Source organism: Battus philenor, unplaced genomic scaffold, assembly GCF_028537555.1.
Source record: "Battus philenor isolate CCGP_79_NKW_IND1 unplaced genomic scaffold, ilBatPhil1.0.hap1 SCAF_25, whole genome shotgun sequence".
NCBI classification, from domain to species: Eukaryota; Metazoa; Arthropoda; class Insecta; order Lepidoptera; family Papilionidae; genus Battus; species Battus philenor.
In genome coordinates, this window is record NW_027181688.1 from 2,621,549 (window position 1) to 2,643,727 (window position 22,179).

The 22,179-nt window shown below is 35.9% G+C and overlaps 1 protein-coding gene across 1 annotated transcript in view; it reads right to left on the reverse strand.

The window, feature by feature from the left end:
* The window catches only part of LOC137924852 (neurotrimin-like), a 31,254-nt gene that overhangs the window by 4,683 nt on the left and 4,392 nt on the right, over positions 1 to 22,179 (reverse strand). Inside the window, exons 2-7 of the mRNA XM_068768231.1 lie at positions 12,768 to 12,922; positions 7,184 to 7,241; positions 5,394 to 5,515; positions 4,462 to 4,603; positions 3,072 to 3,216; positions 2,055 to 2,185 (exon numbers count right to left, since the gene is read on the reverse strand). Coding sequence (XP_068624332.1) covers positions 2,055 to 2,185; positions 3,072 to 3,216; positions 4,462 to 4,603; positions 5,394 to 5,515; positions 7,184 to 7,241; positions 12,768 to 12,922 — 753 coding nt within the window. The remainder of the gene's footprint in view (positions 1 to 2,054; positions 2,186 to 3,071; positions 3,217 to 4,461; positions 4,604 to 5,393; positions 5,516 to 7,183; positions 7,242 to 12,767; positions 12,923 to 22,179) is intronic.

The window sequence follows — 22,179 nt, forward strand, 5'->3', positions numbered from 1 at the left end:
AATCGTGTAAATCGAAAAACTGCATAATTACATAGAAAATGCATAATTTTGCTATTTAACAGTTGTGATTTTTTTCAATATTTTTTGGTGTACACAGAAATAAAAATAAAATGCATTGACAAGTTAAAATATTTAATATATTAAGGAAACACTGTTTTTTATTTAATTACAATACATTAAACAGAAGAACAAAAATTTTAACCAAATGTGTTTTATTATCCCTTATCACTGTCAGAAATTACTCTCATTCTTTTTTTCGGAATCGAAGGTTCCAATTCACTTTCATCACTCGAAGTTATTTGTGCCGATTCCATGTTTGAAGCAGAAATATTTACATTATGAGAGATGGTAATGAAATCGGTTATTAAAACAAAAAAAAAACTTATTTGGAAAACCGTGTAAAAGCGAAACCGTGTAAAACAAGTACCGTGTAAATCGGGGGATAGGTGTATTTCCAAACCACATGTATAGAAGTATATCTAAAACACTGTGATAAAAAGTAAGGTGAAATTGTCATTTAAAACTTCCGAACAAAGGAAGGTAATATTTTTCCTCGGTTTCCTGTCTTTAACATTTTCCAAGCGTCTGTTTGTTAAAAGCTGGAAAAACTTGACTCGGTCTAAACCAGTGATTCTCAAAGTGGTCTATTTCGACCCCTAGGGGTCTATGACAACCTGCAAAGGGTCTACGTCAGCGAAAAAAAAAATTTTTTTATTGTTACATATATTTTACATAACAGATACAAAATTTTATTTTGAGTAGTTTTAATTTAAATTCAATTAATAAATGTATAAATTAATATGTGTTTTTACTTTAAGTTTTTAACACTAAATTTCACAACAGTTAGAAATTTACAGGAAATCATTATCAGGTGAGTAGGAGGTCTACCCAACACGGAAAAACATGGCAAGGGGTCTACGACACAAAAAAGTTTGGGGTACTCTGATCTAAACTATTTCAAGGGTTGTTTTGTATCTCAAAGGCATCTACTCTTTAGTGGTGCCAAAGTCGCTGATTTTTTTTATAAAAAGCATTAAAAATTCGTCTGATATTGTTCGGCAAACACAATGTTCGCCTGATTCGGCTCCGTGCGACTTTTGACTATTCAGCAAAAGAGCAAAGCAGGTACGTTGCTTAGACATGATTGTGGAGATAAAAACTAAATCGAAGAAGGTTTTACCGGAAAAATAAATTACGTCATCATTTTTATATCAGTCTATAGACGCCCAATGCAAGAGATAGGCCTCAACAACGATTGCCAGAATATCCCGTCTTGCTCTGCCCGTATCCACTACGTCGTCGCCACTTGAACCTTACGGCTCCAACGTCCAAAAAAGTTTCCACTTCCAAAGCCTTCCACGCTCTGTTCCTCTAATCAAGTGATTCCCAAAGTGGTCTATATCGACTCCTAGGGGTCTATGACAACCTGCAAGGGGTCTACGTAAACGAAAAAAAAATTGGGGATCCATGAAATGAAAATGGTTGTCCACGATAGTGGATCTCAACACATACACTGATAGTACCTATTTACTTACATCATACTATCTCATAATATCAAAACATTTACATTATTTATAAAAGTACCTATGAAGTAAAAAAATTATTATTAGTTGCAGGATGTTGATATTCGCTTTGTGGTCGCAATACATTTTGAACTTGTAAAAACCTGAGAGTCGCAGTCTCAGAGCTTCGCTACCTTGCACTGACTTGTTCAATTCGTCACTGTATAAATACGAATGTGGGACAAATACGTTTATTCGTTTCCTGAGTCTTGATTTATGATGAATTGAATATAAACAGATAGTATATCACACAAATGTATAAATTAACACGTATTTTTACTAGTTTAGTAAGTTTTTAACACTAAACTTCACTACAGTTAGAAATTTACAGGAAATCAATATCATGTAAGTAGGGGGTCTACCCAACACGGAAAAACATGGCAAGGGGTCTACGACGCAAAAAAGTTTGGGGAACTCTGCGCTAATCTCACGAAATCTGTAAATGTCAATGAAGTAATAGTCTAGATCTAGGCCAAAAAATTAGACACTTACCGGTGAGTTTGAAAGAAACGTCGGCCATTCCGAGTTTGTTCTCGGCACGAAATGTATAGTTGCCCAAATCGGATTTACGTACCGTGCGAAATATCAGCATATGCGACTTATCCTGAGCCATTATTATAACCCTGAAACAATAAATCAATTATTAACATGTATTTAGTTGCCAGAGAGATCACCTGGAGAGCAATGGAGAGGGCTATGCTTTTAGATCTTCGCTGAAACAACCAATCAGAAATAAAGAGATACGTAAATAAACCAAGGTCACCGAGCTGTAGAAATTATTTGTCTGAAGTAACAGCGGGATAATGGTCAAAATGTAACAATGACAAGAAAAGAGTGATTTATGTTTTCGAACTTGGGATATACATCACTCTTTTATATCCTTAACTCATTTAGCTCGAAGACAGAGAATAAGGCAGCTAAGATATATAGATAGATTTTCCTTACTATGGTTTTCTGTAAGAGATTGCCTTGTGTGATAAGACAGCCCATTGTACTTTTCTGTATATTATTGTATCTGTATATTATGTATCTTATCGTGTACAATAAAGAATATTAAATAAATTAAATAAATAGATAAATACATCCTTTATATCTTCGGCTCTTTTATCTTAGACTTAGAATTTAATAAGGCGGAATAAATCGTGTGAAATATTCCTATTAAGCATTTCATGTCTTTGGAATAAAGCACAAAAAAGCTAAGCGCGCGCGCAAGTGATGTCGTTCCGAAAATCCGTAGTTTACATTTTTAGTACAAACACGCAATAGTTATCCGTCTCTATCTTTTACGTGTAAATTGCTTTATAAGCCCATCTCTTTCTAAGTCTGAACGAGCTGTAACTGATCACGAAAATTGAGTCTTAAGTATAAAAATATATACAATTGAAACACACGCGAGCTGGAGAGTGATTATATCTTTTTCAAATATATATATATTTCTTGTATTTAGCTAGAGAGCTGTACATCTTTACAGTGGAAGTATATCGTGTTGGGGTCCATAGCTATACAAACCTGTCATCGGTCTGGACCGGTCTTCCGTCTCTGAACCATGCGGTCTTTGCAGGCGGGGCAGCGAAGTCCAAAGTTGCTTCCAACGCGGCTCGAAGACCCACTGCCGTATGGACGAAGCTTCTAGCCGCTGATACAACCGGTGCATCTATATTTTCACATACGTTACGAGTTTTTCAGATGTAAATAAAAAAATATATATTTAGTTTTTTGTATGAAAACTATAAAATTGTTACCATATATAGAAATAAATCGAAGGATTATTCTAGTAATAGTTTTTTTCACAAATTTGCCAACATAAACTAATTTTATTTTTTAATTTTAAACTTGTGGTATTGGAAGTAATAACAAAGTGAAGTCCGAAGTAGATGTGCATCTGTTCATTCTATTGTCTATTGTCTCAAGTGAAGTTTTTGCTGTTAGCCTTGCGGCTTTTACAGCTTCATCGGAAACGAGTTCACGGAACGAAGGGATCCGTGAACTATATAAAATTACAGGATTCGAGCTTCCGAACCTGTATCGGTATTCAGCGGGAGGACGAGGAAGTCACACAAGGTAGTGGCCACGAGATAGTAGCAGCAGGGCTTACCCAGCCAGCCCTTGAGGACACAAACCCAGCGCAACCCAGTCGGCTGGCAGAACTCGCGGCTAGCGCGCCTAAGCAAGTACGTCTGTCTGGTCAGTGTTACTGATAGTGTACTGAATGAGGAGTTAAGTGTGGAGGGCAGCGAGGACCACTCGGGAATCTAAGGAAGGATACTGATCCTACCTCGGATCGCCCACGCTGTTCGCGGCGGCGTCGAGAGGCCGACGCCTTTACGTACGATAGGAAGTGTGGTGAATGATTTTTGAGCATCGCACGCGTTTTTTCGTGCGATGAGCGGTCGCCAGTGGAGTGGTTGCTGTAGTTCATCTGTTCATCAAGCTTAGCCTATATTTATACCGATTTAAAACTATGAAAACAATGTTCAACCAATAACAATCGTCAGCCAATTACAAGTCGAAAAATAATGTATAGCGCTCTCTTTCGCACGATGTATATAGATAATTATATCTCTGTGGAATTCCCCTTTTCAATGCACTGAACTATTTCAACTTATACAACATCTTTTTCACATTGAGATAAGAATTCAATTAAATTTGGTTAGTTGGAGAGAAAAGTCTGATCGGTGAAGATGAACGTAAATGTATTGCAAGGTACGAGGGTCGTCAGCCCCGAGAACCGTCAATAAAATTCACAAAATTCTTAGAAATTTCCTCTTTATATTACTTTAGCATACTGAAACTTGGCATAAATCCATACATTCTTATTTAGATGGCATATATTTACCTAAGAAAACTATCAGGTAGGTATCTTGAAGACCATAAAGGATTCAGTAAAAGTCTAGATTACCTTGTATAACAACTCTTATAGCAGCCTTCACTGGATCACCGACTCCATTGTCGGCAATGCACTCATACACCCCTGCCAGAAGTCGGTGTTCCGCCCGGAACCGAATGCGGGAACGATGTTCCAATAATGCCATCGATTCACCCTGTATATTAACAACGCCATATCTTCCATTAGCATTTGATGAAGCAGCGTGGGTCGGCCCACATTAGGTAGACCAATGACATAGACAATGAACGCAGGAAAACAAAAGATGCATGCATCGCAAGGTCAATGATCAAGATGCAATGGTCGTGTCAAATTTTTGATTGTCATTTGACAATAATAGACATCTTCTGCATCTTTTATTTATCAGAAACTAGAGAAGCGGTGTAATATAAATATACGCAATATCGTAAGGGGAGGAAGTATGCCTTGCATTAGCGTCTGTGTTGAAACAACAAAGGTTTTAGATGTACTAACACATCTATTTTCATCACACAGTTATTATTACGCATATATTTTTAAATGGAATCAGGCGTTATCTAATGGAAGTCCATCCGAAGTAAGAAAAGGACAAATATTTAGCCACTTCCGCACATGCAGTAGTAGTGGTGCAACAAAGTGCACCGCCTGCCAGCCCGCTGATAAATACGTATGCGGCAAACAATGCGAATTACACAACCGCCACCGTTAAATCACTCAACACGTGTTTCACTCCTCCACAGGGCATCTTCAGGAGTTATGTTACACAGATTAGTGCCTCTGTGTTTGGCACTAATCGGTGTAACATACGCACAGCATACGCATTTATCAGCGGGCTGGCGGGCGGTGCACTTTGTTGCACGACTACCACTGCATGTGCGGAAGTGGCTAAATATTGGTCCTTTTCTTACTTAAGCATATATTGGCAGTAGAAAAACCAGAATCTAGATTTCGACGACAAGATGACATACATTTTTCCTCCATTCAAAAGTTGGTTTTGGTGTTCCTGAAGCTTCACAACCGATGTCGACGTATTCTCCCTTACGCACCTCCAGGTACCCGTCGTCTGGAATTGTTCGAACCGTTGGTGAACCTGGAAAATTAATTATTTTATTTTAACATTTACCAACACTGTCAGGCAATATAACGTTAAGAAATGGCTGTTGAGGTCATAAGGTTCTGGTAGAGACCACAGACCAGCAAGATGCTTGATGCCACTTCAAACTGGTCCTATTGGAAATCTCTGAAGGAGTTAAGCCTCCTCCTCCAGATGTTGTTGTGTTTATGGTCCCCGTTTTTGGTGACACATCCTTCCCCTATCATTTTTTGGGACAGGAACTTTGATTTTATGAAGTTTTTCACTATAGTCTTATTTATATTTCTTCTTTCGTCCTCCACAATATCTACCTTACTTATTCTCGGTTGAAGTTGATGCTGTTAGCCCGAGGGTTTTTACAGCTTCATCGGAGCCGAGTTCCCGGAGCGGAAGGCTTCGTGAACTTAAAGTATCTGGCTTTATTTTCTTCCTTACTTTAAATTTTCTTTCATTATTTTTGCTTTTATTTACATACCTTCTATGCATCGCTTTCCATCCTTCTTTACATTTACTTTTACAATTCTCATTTGATTTTCGTTTTAAAATATTTATTTACAATTCTAATTTTTAAATATATCTTCGTTTCTATATTACAGTTATTTTTGTATACCTGTTTATTTCTCCTAACAGTGGACGTATTGGATCTTCATCAGATAAAATGGCGGATCGTTGAAGACACAGCCTAAATTCATTGCAGAAACTAAACTTGAGTTATCTCTCTAGGTCATCGACACAGGTCATTAGTTGTCTCCAGATTTCGAAGCCTCCAAAGTCTATGGACGCTATGACAGATGCTCCGAAGAGTAACCGAGTCCAAGGGACCCCAAAGGAGCATCCAGGTCCAAGAGTGACCAAGTGCAATTTCATGATTATACAGGTTGATTTGTTATAGGTGTAAAAGCTATAAACGGATGAGTATATAGCATATTTGTTTGTATAAAGCTTTCACATCTATTTCCAATCAACCTGTATAAAATTTTCATTCTGAAATATGTTACATTGTTTTTTTTCTATTAAAATGCGACAGACCAATAAATTCTGTCTTCTATCTTCTCTCATATATAGTAATACGAATTTTTAAAACACCTTTTCTTACTATTTTATCAATACGTTATATTTTTTTCTGAAACCATTGATTTTCTGATAGGGTGTATACAATATTTGACAGTAAACAACTTAAAATTACTTGATTTATTTTTAATAACTATTTTCATTTTAAACGGTTTTATTTAGTTCGACCCGTACGGAATTTATTTGGGTCAAAATTAGAAATTGAAATTTAAGTACCTTCCCGTTGTTAGATTGATCTGAAATTTGGTACACACATTTAATTTAGATGACAACACAATATAATAAAATCAATAACGTTATAAATCTAAGATGGCCGCCGATACAAAATGGCGGATTACATATTTTTCCTTAACCCCCTCAATATGGGTATCAAATGAAAGGGCTACACTAGTAAAACACGATGATTATGTCAAAAACACCACACCACCACACACCATATGGGTATCAAAAAACCGTTTAACTTAAAAGTTTTTTTAAATATATTTATTTATGGTTTATAGGCTATCCAAGTTATACATTCTGAAGCCTTAAATGTTTATTATTAGAAACTTAATAAGTAATGGTGTAAACTGATATAGTTATGTGGATACGTACATTGTACCTCTATTGTATGAGATTGCTTTATCGGACCCCAGGGTTCAGGGCGAATGACCTGAAAAAATAATACTTTAATTAAAAAAAAACTAATATGTAATAATTATTGGAGAAGAATTACTCGTCTGAAGTGGCAGTGAGAGAAGAACATCGCTCGTACAACCAATGGCCTTTGGGGTCAAAAAAATTTCGAGTGGCAACCACGAGCTGGTACACGCGACGTGGGTGTGGTGTAGTGTGACCCACTAGGTGAACAGATAACATGGGTAAATATTTAATGGAATCAGGCGGAAGTGTGCGGAAGCGAGTTTTGTGTCTCAAATATTTGTTCTTCGCGACATTTTTGCTAAAACTGGACTAACATAGTTTCGCAACCACCGTATTTTGGCTCCGTGCGAGTTCTGGCTATGTAAAAAAGACAAATGCCAGGACACCGTTTTTACAGTTGAAGACGTAAAAACCGAGTCTAAGATCTTGAAGGCTACATCGGAATAATCTTTTTCACAAAACACCCTTCAAAATTGTTTGGGCTGAACTCAATGATAATGATATCTTTCCAACCTAGGTAAAAAAATTACCTGCCTTCCTAATGCTCAAGAGTTTTAAAAGACAATTTCACCTTACTTTTTATCACAATAGTGTATGTCAACAGGCAAGTAATTGGGAAGATCCAAGAAGATTAATTTCACAGTGCATAAATTAAGTTTAGTCATCTCTTATTGAGTTACAACGTTTATTGAGGAACTCCGGGTTCAGTTTACAGCTGTTCAAACGAGACAATTTACAATGCTACTTAAGGAATATTTAGTTTGATTAAATACGACTATATGCAATGACTCGTGCAGATAAAAGATACAACATGTTCAACATAGAAACTGCAGCCACGCCAACCAACTATGTTCGGTTGGTATTTAACTAACGTACCGTTTGAAGCGAATAAATGTGCCTAAGTGTTTAAGGAGGATCAGCTCTGTTCACCATTACGAAGAAAACTCCTCTCCTGAAAAGGTAACCTCTACCAGATACATCACACCCACCACATCCAGGACACTCTATAATATTTACATTGGGCGAGTCCTGTGTTCGAATCTCTTATTTCGTTTCGTTTCCTATCGTCTGTCCTCCTTGTAAGCTATCCTTGTTAAAGAAAGAGGCTGCCTGAAGGCCGCCTTCAACCTTTCTATTTGTAAATATATAGGGAATGCCTATGTCTATATATAAAAAATGCCTATGTCTGTCAGTGGAAATTCTACGGCTGATATGATGATAGCGATAATAGAGTCTTTATTTCCGTAAAGATTTCATCTTTTATAAACTTTTTGACACTTTCTTATCGGTATACTGCACTGGCTGAAGATCTGCAGCGCAGTCCAAATTTCATTATTCTTCGCCTTTCTTTATTCCGCTATTTATTTTATTCTCAAAAATATATTAAATACAAAAACTATAGAACTAGCGCAAAAAAATATAAAATATCTAATGGATTCAGGCGCTATTTTGCGAAAGTCCATCCTAAGTAAAAAAAGGACCAATATATGGCTAGTTCCGTTATCTAGCAGCAGTCGTGCAATAAAGTGCACCGCCCGCCAGCCCGCTGATAAATGCGCATGCAGCAAACAATGCGAATTACACAACTACCACCGTCCAGTCACCGATTAGTGTAGTAGACTCTGTGTTTGGCATTAATCGGTGTAACGTTACTTCTGAGGATGCCCCGTGGAGGGGTGAAATACGTGTTGAGTGATTTAACGGTGGTAGTTGTGTAATTCGCATTGTTACACGACTACTGCTGCATGGAGGAAGTAGCTATATATTGGTCCTTTTCTTACTTAAAATATAAAATGTCTGACAGAACGTGGCATCATTTTTTATCTGTCAAATTTTGATTAGTAAAAAAATCTCATTTCCGAGTAAAAAAAAACATTTTTTTTCTCGTTTAGATTTAAATAATAATTAACGTGCATTATATATGAAATAATCGCATATAGTAATAGTCTATTTTATACTCTGATAGACAGTTATACGATCGTAAGGCACGAGTTGTCAATTCATATAAAAAAATATTAATTGTTGTTAATAAAGAAAGTTAAAAATAACTGAACAGAACGCACGACGGCCTAAACAAAGAGTTGAACAAATTGAGTAATTGTATAATTGACTATTCGATAGAAGAACGTATCGTAGTGCTGTGAACTATATCGATAAGGTTATATTTATTCTTATTTATTTTACACTTTTTTGTACATCAAAACTCTACTTAAAAGGAAATTTTACAAAATAACATAGATAATAATTAAGTGAGAAGAAACAATTCATATGGTACAAGAGGCGGTCTTATCGATATTGAGAAAAACTTTACCAGACAACTTTAAAATACACCAATACCTCACTTTGCGTCGTAGTTACGTTCCAAAAAAAAACACGACGCAAATTGAAACCACGCAAAGTGAATTAAGATTTTCTATAGCAAACCATATATAGATCGAAGATAGGTTCCAGGATCACGAAAATGCTACTTTTTAAAAAGAAAATTGAGCAAAGTAAATATTTAAAAAACAGAAATAATATAACTCTGCCAATAAATATATTGGAATCATATTTACCTTTTTTTGTAACCAGAAACAACACGTATAAATAAATTATTATCTTTAAAAAAAAGCACAACACACTACGTAATTGAAACTGAACTCTAAAATTAGCAAAACAAATTGAAAATAAAACTGTATTCAAATTGTGTTGTCTTTAGTTAAAAAGGGAATTCTCGAGTTTTGATGGCATGGCGCAATTAGAAACAAAAGCGTTATGTGCCATCTTTTAGAAAAAAAAGAAAATTAAAAAAAAAATTGAAGACTTGAACCCAAAACAACGCAACCTCAAAAATCTAACGACGCACAGTGAAAAGTAGTACTAATAAAGCAGCGACGCAACTTCGAAAAAAACGCATGACGAAACTACACAAAGCGAGATATTGGTGTAGTATATAATATTTTTATATTTATACCTAAATTCATTTCCGTTTTCTTGATAATACTATAACACTTCTACTACTCAGTATAAGCATCTCATAGATTTCTAATTAAACCGGTTGGATTTATTCTCAGTTTATGTTGATGCTGTTAGTCGGGGGGCTTTTACAGCTTCATCGGAGTTCTGAGTTCACGGAACGGAAGGGTCCGTGAACTTAAACATAAACAATGCTGGTCGAGCGAGTACCAGTTGCATGAAGCCGTTCGCACGTAGTAAACCGCTCTACCCGAGTAGAGCTGTGTAGATCACAGGCGAGCTAAGGATGGATCCGGATCCATCCTCGCTTCGTCAGCGCTGTTCGCGATTGGAAGCGGCCAGCATCTAGCATTTTCCGACCTTTAAAGTCATATATTCACCTTGTGGGATGTCGTCCCACGCTGTACTTGCAGGCCAGTGGTCTCCAATCCAAGTTCAAGTTTACAATAAAAAATACACTTGTTTGCAAAAAAAAACGAACGGTCCAAAATTTCTTGCTTTATAATTTTACGATTTGAAAATAATTATAATTATACGAACATATTACTGGTCAGTTATGTGTGGCACTATTTAAAAAAGGAATAAATAAATTTTTTGACAACTTCAATTTTTTAAATATAGATCGCCAATACCGTTGTTTCAGCTCGTAGAGTCCCACTGCAAGCCATATAGGCCTCCTCTAAAGATATTTTGGGGGGGGGGACCCAAACGCAATGCTTTGCAAGCGCGTTGGCGATAAAAAATATCTCGGGGGGGGGGGGGGATAACATAATCGCCATGCTTTGCAAATGCGATATCAATATGGTATTATGTAAAGGAAAAATTTAAACTTGTTTGTGAGCAGTGAAAATCCTGTATAATTAATGCACAAAGTTTGAATTATATAAGACTATATTCCGGACATCGAACCCTCTACCATCGCAAGTCTCAATATACATATATGTGGGAACGGAACGTAAGAGTGAAGGAAGTCAGCGATTGATTGATGAATGAATGAAGGGTAGGAATTAATTATGGCATTCTCTGGGAAGATGGCGATGGGCCGGTTGGTATGAACTATGTGAGAAGTGAAAAATTAAAGTGTTTAAAAACATCTATTATTCGCCTGCGTGATTCATTCCGACATATATATACATACATAAACTATACATTCAATCGTTTAAACCTTTTATACCTATATCCAATCACCCTGTATAAGATCCAATCATCGTTCCTAAGCAATATTACTCAACTACTTTCCATTTTTAGGTATTATTATTTATCGATATAAATCATTCACATCACTAGTACCAAATAACAATTTGTTAAGATCGAAGGGCGGTTCGTTTGCACGAACTAATTGTGGAGCGCCAGAAATACCCGCATCGTTTTGCGATCTCTTCAATGTTGGCCAATTCAATTCAAACTATATATATATGTAGCTGCCACTTGAACGTACTTTTTTTGGTAGCTGCTTGCTAACACACGCGTCCCGATCGAGGCCACAATAATGGTCGTGTTAAGACTTTTAGCAAGGCCTAACTACAAGTAGTACATATATATATTATAGCATTATTAATAAAATCTCTAATTATATTTAAATAAGTTACTAGATTATTTTTTAAAATTGCCAAAGAAAAGCCCGTTGGCATATGGCTATAAAAAAACTACATCTTTGGCCGCTCCTTTCGAACAACCACAATTCCTAAGACTCAAACTGGGTCTCCCTCTCCTGCCAAGGAGCTACTTGTAGTTGTAACTATATATACAGTTTCTTTTCCCTTCTTCTCCACAACTGTAACACCAAAGCAGAGTAGAGTAAAAAATAAAAAAGATTTAAAAAAAAAGTTGACAACCAATATGGATTATGTTAAAACTACAACTTCAAATTAAACATTGACCTTTCCTATAAAAGCAATCTTCAACATGAAGCGACGTTTTCAAACACGCCTTCGTTTTAGAAAAGCCAATAACACACTCTAGTGTTTTGGTGATCACTTTTACAAATTTATTTATTTATTTACAAGAGGCGGTATCCAAAGGTTGTCTGGTACAGATCGTCTACCAGACAACCTTTGGATGGAGATGAGAGACGTAATGAAGAAAGTAGTTTAGGGTGTACATACATACAAATATGTACATATATATAAACATACTAATACAAATATAAAAACATAAACATACGTACACACATATATATGGTACAGTTGTTAGATAAATTCACTCCCATACTATATTATAACTGAAATCCTTTACTTTCTAATAGCATTTTTTTAGAGCTTTTGTTTAATTTTTTTTAATTTTTAATCTACAGGACATTAGGTTGCATGCAGGTTGAAAGCTGTCTACACCAAACGTCATCTGATGACCTTGACAAGGAGGTGTGCGCTTGTAGATCTATGGTCTCCACTCGAAAACCTTATGGATCCAAAAGACATCAGTACTGGGCCATGTGGCCTGCATACTGCCACTTCGACCAGCTGATTCGCTGGACTATATCGGTTCGTTTACAGACCTCCTCATTCATGACACGATCTCTTACAAAAGTCCATCGTCTTCTTCTTCTGGTGACTGATCCCTGTGCCAAACTTTAAAAACTTACTTCGCAAGTGTAGTCCGCCGAGTCCTGACTTCGAAGAGATTCCACTAGCAGGCTGTAGTTGGATAGAACATGAAGTCTTCGCGACGGAGCTTGCTGATCTAGGGTGTCTGCTAGAAGATTCTTGTTCTTGTACCAACGCACGCGGACAACTGTTTCTGTATTCAAACAAAATTCATATATATACAAATAAATAAAATTTAAGTGTATGTTTGTTATATTGAAATAAACGCTTTTTATTACATTTATATGAATATATATATAGTACATGTATCAATATTACTTTTTCTTTCTGTCTATCTTTGTTCCGGCTAATCTCTGAAATGGCTTGTCTGATTTGAACGGCATTACAATGGCAAGTAGTTGAAGTGACAAGGAGTAACTAAAGCTACTTTTATTTTAGAGAAAAACTTTAACAAATAAAATTGAATAAAGAATTTTTTATTAAATTTCACCCGAACGAAATCGTGAGCACAGATAACCATTAATAAATTCGTATCTATTTTTTTGTAAACATAAAGCATGTTATTATAAATCGAGGAACCTATTTTTCAATTATTTAAAAAATAGCGCCCAGAACATATAACCGCTGAGCCAGCAAGTGCAGCGTGGGGCGTTCGCCCACAAAGTACAACGCTGGGATGCCGGCAGCTTTCAAATGGTCCTATTATATATTATAAATAGACTAGCTGTTCCCGCAAACGTTGTTTTGCAAAAAAATAGGGTTTTAATTAACAAAAAAAATAAGGGTTGATCGTAGAGGGGTGAAAATTTAAGGTTGTATGTATTTTTGAATGCTGTATCGTAATAAAATAAAAACCAAAAAAATTGTTAAAAAAATAAAAAAATAATTTAGGGGTGGACCACCCTTATCACTTAGGGGTATGAAAAATAGATAATAGCCGATTCTCAGATCTACTGAATACGCATATAAAATTTGGTAAAAGTCGGTCAAGCCGTTTAGGAGGAGTTCAAGTTCGAACACCGTGACACGAGAATTTTATATATTAGATTATATTTAAAACTTTTGTTGCAAATTTTGTCCTATAGGACACTGCAATATCAAATGCATTACAGGCAGGACACGAAATAAACTTTATGGAATAGGATGATGTGTGGTGGCTACGAAGCTTTTGTGTGCTTTTAGTAGCTATCTTACATGGTTTTTACAGACTTCGAGTAATAACATCAGCTGCGCTATTCCTCTTTCGTTAAGAAAAGAATATACTGCTGAGACATTTAATAATTGATTCTTAACTAAGGGAATACCTCTGTACGATTACAAATACATAAGAAAAAATAATATTGAATTATCTACGATCAATTATGTTGTTAATAGTGAAACGTGGTCTCTTACTTCGAACCTCATTGGCAAGCACGTAGCTTAACAGACTTTTGGAAAGACCTATGTTCGGGATTATATTCACTTTCTACGAGATAATAATAAGGAAATTCATAGACGGACTAAAGTAACCGTACCATAGCGCAACGGAACAGCGAGATGAAGTCTCACTAGGCAGGGCATAAATCTATAGAAAAGGTATATGTCCAATAGTGAATGTCTGACGGCTAAAATGATGATGAAATTAAAATTCAATTCAAAATTTCATGAAGTCTATGAGTCTACCACTCTTTAAAATAAATAACACAGACCTATGAATAAAATTCGAAAGAAATAGATCAGAAATACAAAGTGACTATTTGGTAAGCTATTTGGACAATGATTTCTTGAGCGATTTGGAAGCGTAGTTTTGAGTAGGCGAAAGTATACTTATGTTAAAGTAGGGTGACCATCTGATTTGTGAATAAAGGACTCCTTGTGAACCAGTGGTGTTTCATTTCGAGTCAGAACCCACAGTACGTAACATAATTAATGCACAAAGTGTGAATCAGTCTGTATCCTACACCGCAGGGCTACCACTGCTCACCATTGTACTATAATCAGCGAATTTTCCAACACGAGCCGCCTATATTCAACTAATTCACTAACAATAGCGCATCGACAGCTTCGAGAAGGGTCCGGAATATCAGCCGCCAGCCGTCAATTGGTACACAAAGATTCAAATCTACAATCTCTTCCTGTTAATAAAACGTCGCTACATAGATGTACGAAGATGTACAACGTTTATGGAGGTCTTGGATATTTATCAAACCTCAATTCCATGGTGGAGATTCTGCTAATGAGCTTGCTGCTTCATAAGATATGGTGCGGTAACCGCTTGTGACACCAATAGCTATCACCATTCAGGATTTCTGAGAAATACGTTGGTGCGCTTTGTAAGAGCATTGGCCCACAATTTCTTTCTTCATCTGAGTTGAGTACACGGATCGAAAGGGTTCGTGATCTTAGAAACTTATAAAGCTGGTAGAGCGCGTATCAGTTGCACGATGTTGTTCGCACGTCGCAAAGGGCTGTGTTCCTGATTGTGCATGCTGCTTGAAACAGCAGCGTGGACCACAGGCGAGCTGAGGATGGATCCGGATCCAACCACGGTTCGCCCACGCGGTTCGCGGTTAGGAAGCCTACAGTGTACACTTCTGTATATCACAAGAAACTAGTATCAGGTTGTACTCCACTATAATGGCATACTCAAAATTTAAATTACGAGAGTTCCAAACATGCTTTGATCTAAAAAGAGCCCACAAACACACCTTTTTCACTGTCACTTTTAAAATATATTTAATATATCAATATAACAATTCATTTCTTCGTTTAAAAGTTTTATTTTAAATTATTTTATTTATTTATTTAAGCATTTCTTATTCAATTTATGTCGGCGAACTTAATGCCGAATGCATTTTATACCTGGTAACCGTTTGAGCAAAGATAAAATAATGAAGGTAGGTAGATATTTAAATATCATAAAAGATGAATACATTTATTAAATAATAAATAAGAGACAATACATACGAGTGCATTATAATACCATAGACAGTTGCTCACGTCTATACACATAAGCAATATTAGAGTGCCTGTTTGTAATATTGAAATAAACGCTTTTCACTACATGCATATGAATATATATATATATATATATATATATATATATATATATATATATATATATATATATATATATATATACCAAACGTGACCAAGCTCCTTGATAGTTCGTGCCATTATTAGAAATTTGAAATTTTTCTCAAGCTGCGATGTAATACGCATTTAAAACAGGCAATTATATTTAATTATATTGAAATTACATGATAACAGTACAAAACATGTGTATTGAAACTAGATAAAATTTGTTTCGATTTCCCGGGAATTGACATAAGTTATATAAATTTAAATTTTGAAATAATTCGACAATCAATCGGAGCCAAAAATAATTGTTTAAAGAGCCGCCTGTGACTCGCGAGCCGCAGTTTGGCCACCCCTGTTATATACGATACACATACCAAAATTACATATTTTTAGATTTTAGTCTGTCTGTCGTGTATCTGTTTGTTCCGGCTAATCTCTGACATTGCTGGAACGATTTTGACTGGACTTATACTGGTTGGTAGCTGGTGTAATAAGGAGTAACTTTTGCTACTTTTATTTTAGAAAAATTCTCATAATTTCAAAATATGATTGCATCCACAAATCTCAGTGCGAGACACGCGAAGCGGGCGGAAGAGAGTCAGTATGCAACTAAAATTAATATTACGTAAATAAATATATTACCGAAAGATATCAGAACCTACTTTGTATTAAAACAGTTAAAATATCAAATCAAGCTATATTAATCCATATCTAAAAATACCTCCTCCAAATGTGTGAATAGTTTAACTCGATGTACATCACCCAACATTCGCAGAACCGTGACGTCATCATTGTCACATAGTGTTATAAACAAAAAAATGGCGGACTTTTGTGTGGACCCTTTTTCGTTGTTGCCGGCAAAAATGAACAATAACGCAAAACGTATTGTACTAGCGAAAGCGTGTATTCAATTGTATACATGAATTTGTAATGATTACACTTTCCTGGATTATTATTAATTCGCAATGAATTTTAAATTTAATAAATTTTTTTCGTATATTTATAATTTGTTCTCTAATGAAAAGCACCCTTAAGCATCGGAGTTTAATGTTTCGAAAAACAAAATATGTTTTAATAAAAATCAATCATTTTATTGTGTTCTTTATTTAAACCCTTAAACAATTGCGTCAGTTATCTATTAAAAAGTTTTTTTTTATTTATTTAAATACGGTATAAATTTCAGTTTATATTTTGATCAATATATAATATTCATATCTATATAATATTCATATTTTAGTTTTGATTCTAAAATTAAAAGTATATTATAAATAAATTTTATTAGACCATTCAAGAGTTTTTAATTTTTCGAAATGTGTGTAACTTTGTTGACGCATTTACATGATTTTATAATGTACACATGAAAAAAAATTGTCATATTCATTTAAAAGAGCAACAGTTGAGTTTCTGGTCGGCTCTTCTCAACAGATCAGAGTTCCGAGACGGTGATAGCTTACTATATATAATGTTAAAATAATCGACGATTTAAAAGCGCATGTGAATGTCTACTTAAAAAATGATATTCTAAATTTGAATTTAGTATATTTTATTATCTCTATATTATTAGTACAGCCTTTTAAATCCTGCCTCTATCTATTACTAAACATCCGGATGACCATGACAATTGCAAATAAAGTGACTCCCTATAAAACTGTCATCTGTTTCATTCTAATATATACAATAAGTCTTCCAGTCATAAAGAACAGGTATGCGTATGCGCATGACCTCGGATGCGTGGTACCCCATAACAGAGATCTATATGTAAATAGGAACTGTCACCGATCGTCCAGTTCTCAAAATAGGTAGCAATCTATTGCTTTGATTCTCCTGTTCACAGACTCGCTGATTGTAAGCGCCTTTCTGAGACTAACTAGCGGGTGAGTCTCCAAATGATGCAAGGACTTTAAGACAGTCATCATACAAAACATTTCCGGTCGGCATTCAGAGGTCGCTAACCCTCGATCATTCTAGAAACTTTACTGGAGTTTCTTCTGCCAGCGCAAACGCTTTCTGAGGTGGTAGTAAAATTAACTAGGTTCAAGAGACAGCAAAGACGCTTGGCGAATGGAATACGAGGTATATGAAAGGTCAGACGGCAACGAGGAAGTTCTTCCCGGACGCCGTGTCAGCCTATCACTGCGTAGTGTGGCTGAACATGGTCCTGATCCAAATGCTCACGAGGCACAGGGGATTCGCTGAGTACCTACATAGGTTTAAGATCAGGGGAAGTCCCTCATGTACCCGTAACCTAGTGGTCGACCAGATCTTGGTGCACGCAATAACGACCTGTACCGTATAGAATGTAAAGTGGAAGTTGAGGAAAAGATTGAGGAACCATCGCCTCCCTTAGAGGAGACATAACACCAATAACACACATATAATCATTTTTTTATAATTTTTTATCGTGTCGTCCAATCATGTTTACTTAATAACATAGATTCGTAATGTTTGTAATAAAACAACGAAGGTAATCAGGTAAAGCGCTTGTTTGAGTTATAAATAACATAATTTATACAGGTATACCCCCTTGTGGGAACGATTTGTAATAATAAAGCTGGTAACACACCAAGTGGTTATTAACCGTTGCATATAAATTATCTGATTCCTTTTTTTTCTCCTTTTCAGCCGATAGACAACCACTATAAGACTTAAAACTCCTCTGGAGATCATTATAGTGACCGGTCTTGCGCTGCCCGCATCTAGCGACTTCCCGCGATCTTAATCATGTCGGTCCATCTAGTGGTGTGCAAACCCATGCTGCATCCACCAATTCGTAGTTGCTACCCGAGGACCTTTCGGCCCCAACGGCCGTCAGGTGCATGAGCGATATGCCCTTCAGACTGCCACTTCAGATGAGCAATTCTTTGAGCTTCGTCCGTGATTTTAGTTCTTCTCCGAATCAACACAGTTCTGATTGTTCTGCTTCCTTAAGGTTGAGTAATGCGTAAAATTCCTATAATGACACCATGAACATGGATACGACGGTCTGGAGACCGAAATGAAAATAATGACCAATGAAAATGAGAATTTAAAGTCTTTGAAGATTTTACTAAAACATCTTATATGTTTATTACAAGCTAATTATTCACAGATTACATATATATGGTATAATGTCGAAATAGATATATTTAGTTTTTTACTAGATATTTAAACCTAAATTGCATGCGAGTACAGAAACGAAGCATGAGAAAATATCTTTAACAGTGACCGTAGTAAATAGGATATAAAAAAACAAACCTCCCAGTGTATCAACAGCCTAAATGGTTACAAAATGATTAAGTTAGAGATCCGTTCGATGTGTAACGAGATTATCAAAATAAATGTAAACAATAATTTTAACCTATTCTTTAATTATAATAATAAAATCATTTGTTTTTTAATACTTATGAGCTGCATTTATTGTATATACAGGCTGTCCGGTGGCAGAATTCGAATTTTAAATTTAAATTTTTTCATAATTGTTTAGTGGAGGGGCAAGAAAGGGACAGCACTAGCATTGTTATTCGTGCGGGTTTTTAGTAAAGAAATTATGAAGAAGGCTTCAGTAAATAATTATCAGAATCTTTAATGCGTAAGTCCAAGTCCGTCACATTCCACTCGCCCATGACCCAGGATTTTTTCAATACAAAATGCTGTATATATGTTGAAAATTGTAGTGTTGGTGTAACACAACAATTTTCAACATCACTGATCATTGCTTTAATTATTATACTACCCACATAAGATTATTTACAGTAATATCTTGTTTACGTCATTCAATACCAGCCTAATTTGATAGAAACTAAAATAAGATTGAACTTCCCTATAAGGCATCTGTAGCATTCACGCTCCGGTACGGCCAGTACGACCACAATACTTTTTTTTTAAATCATTCTCGCGCATTCGAATTAAAATTCGAACGCCGATTTGAATTCAAACGCCGTCATTGATATGGTTGCCGCCGCCGCGTTAGGGTCGTGTATGTTGTAAATCATGGTTGCACAGACTTATTAAGACTAGGGGCCACTCGGGCAAATCATGAACTGATGGCGGGCCGGCCGCCAGAAGTATAGGTGATTAAATTTTTTTGGTTTTATTCTGGAATAGAATTCAATATTTTTCATATGTACGAGAGTATTATTTTTGCTGTCGGCGGGCCACCAGTATCCGACCGGCGGGCCACCAGTATCCGACCGGCGGGCCGCGGTCTGTGCATCCATGTTGTAAATAATCTTTGTACATATTTGAATTATTCTTCACTTTTTTGATCACTCTTGGTCATCATCTTCCTTTCTAACGTGCGGGCGGTTCCAAAAGCGACCTGATTTCCGAAACTAACTCCGACGGTTTTTTTATGTCACTTTTACAGTACAGTAGTAGAAAAAATCCTTCCTTAGCTTTATTATCTCTTAAAAATTCTTTACAATGTAACAGGATTTTTTACAAGATTTGTTATCCATACCATAGTACTACTCGTACAGGATGATTAGAAATAAGTGTAATGGTTTAAAGGGGCGAATGTATAGCATATTTCAATAACTGAGTGGTCAATATCTTCTGTTCTCTTCTTCGTGCACTATTAGCCAAGCGGTAGAGGAATAATACTTTTCGATTTCCGGCATACAATGTTATATATTTCATACTTGTGCATTATTTATATAAAATTGCCACTACTCAGTTTCAAGAGCATTGGTAGCAACGTCCTCTGTGTACCATAATACAATACTATGGTACTATGGTATATCCCATCACATATATCTGGGGGAGGTTCCAGTGGGCGTCAATGGACTGACCATGACAAATCTAGCTGTACAAATTCTGAATGAAAGAAAGTAAACAATAATTAATTTCAATATGTAGTGATTTGAATTTCGAAAACGCTTTTTCCTATAATTTAGTGATCATTTATGATGGTAAATGTGCATAGATTATTACTTTTACATCGATAACCAATCATCCTGTATGATTACTTGTATATATAATGTTATTTACGATTAAATAAAACTATAACATTTGAATTTGAATTATTATCGTTTTATTATGCAAATGCGGCTTAGTAGAGCTCCAGTTAAATAAAATGCATCACAAAGGCATCCGTCCGCTCGTAAGATTAAAGGCGCTTTGACTATTTGAATTCGTGTATCCACATAAATTCAACTAATCATGGTCGCTATACAAAATGTACAATCGCGAAGATAAATGTTCAATATATTTTTTAAATCAACATTAAAAATTATAAGCATTTTTTTACAAATTTAATCTTTGGCGTCCGAAATACGGCAATGTTTGGTGATGGTCTTTGATCAGTGTGTTTACGGTGATGACTTATAGATCTGAAACATGGTCACGCGTCGGGCTTTATAAGAACGCTAAGGGTTACCCAGAGAGCAAAGAAAGTCAATGATAATAGAGTGTGAAATCATAAACAATTTATAGCAATATACATATCTAAATTCTTCTTATATATTTATTGCTTCAATTATACGATATAGCTCAAAGAATTGCTCATCTGAAGTGACAGAGAGGCATACTTCGTGCAGCCGAACGTCTTTGGGACCGGAACGTTCTAGAATGAAAACTAGGAGCCGGTAAAAGCGGCGAGGGTGGAGGATCACCCGGCAGACTAGTCACATAGTGACGGTCCCGGGAATTCCCTGAATGCCGTCAGCGCAAGTTCAATCATTGTTGCGATCTTATCTAAAGGCTTACTTTGCAGTGATCTAGCGGCTGCCATCATGATGATTTATTTTTTATTTCTACCCTGTTTATTTTAATGATCCAATATGGCGTCGTTAGTAGAGAAAATAACATCGAAGCTTATTATATCCTAATGGATTCAAGCGTTGTTTTACGGAAGTCCATCCTAAGTAAGAAAAGGACCAATATATAGCTACTTCCGCCAATACAGTAGTAGTCGTGCAATAAAGTGCACCGTTAACACTATCAACACACACATTCACGGGGCATCTTTAGGAGTAATATCACACCGATTAGATCACCAAACACAGAGGCAGAGTGATTTAACGGTGGTAATTTACACAATTCGCATTGTTTGCCGCATGCGCATTTATCAGCGGGCTGGCGGGCGGTGCACTTTGTTGCACGACTACTGCTGCATGGCGGAAGTAGCTATATATTGGTTCTTTTCTTACTTATTATATCCTATTCTAAATTCAATTTAAATTCTTTGATGCAACGAATGGCGTCTTATTTATTCTTTTATCATTCGCCGGCTCCATTAATAAAGTCACCGATACTGTATCTGGTTCAATCCGGTTATGCGTTTGAAAGTTTTAACCAACATTGAATTGACATCTTAGATAATATATGACTGACAGACTGATAGATTGTAGTTCATATCCCATAATGAATTTAGATGTGATAGTTTTTAAATATGATATCATTTTGAAATTT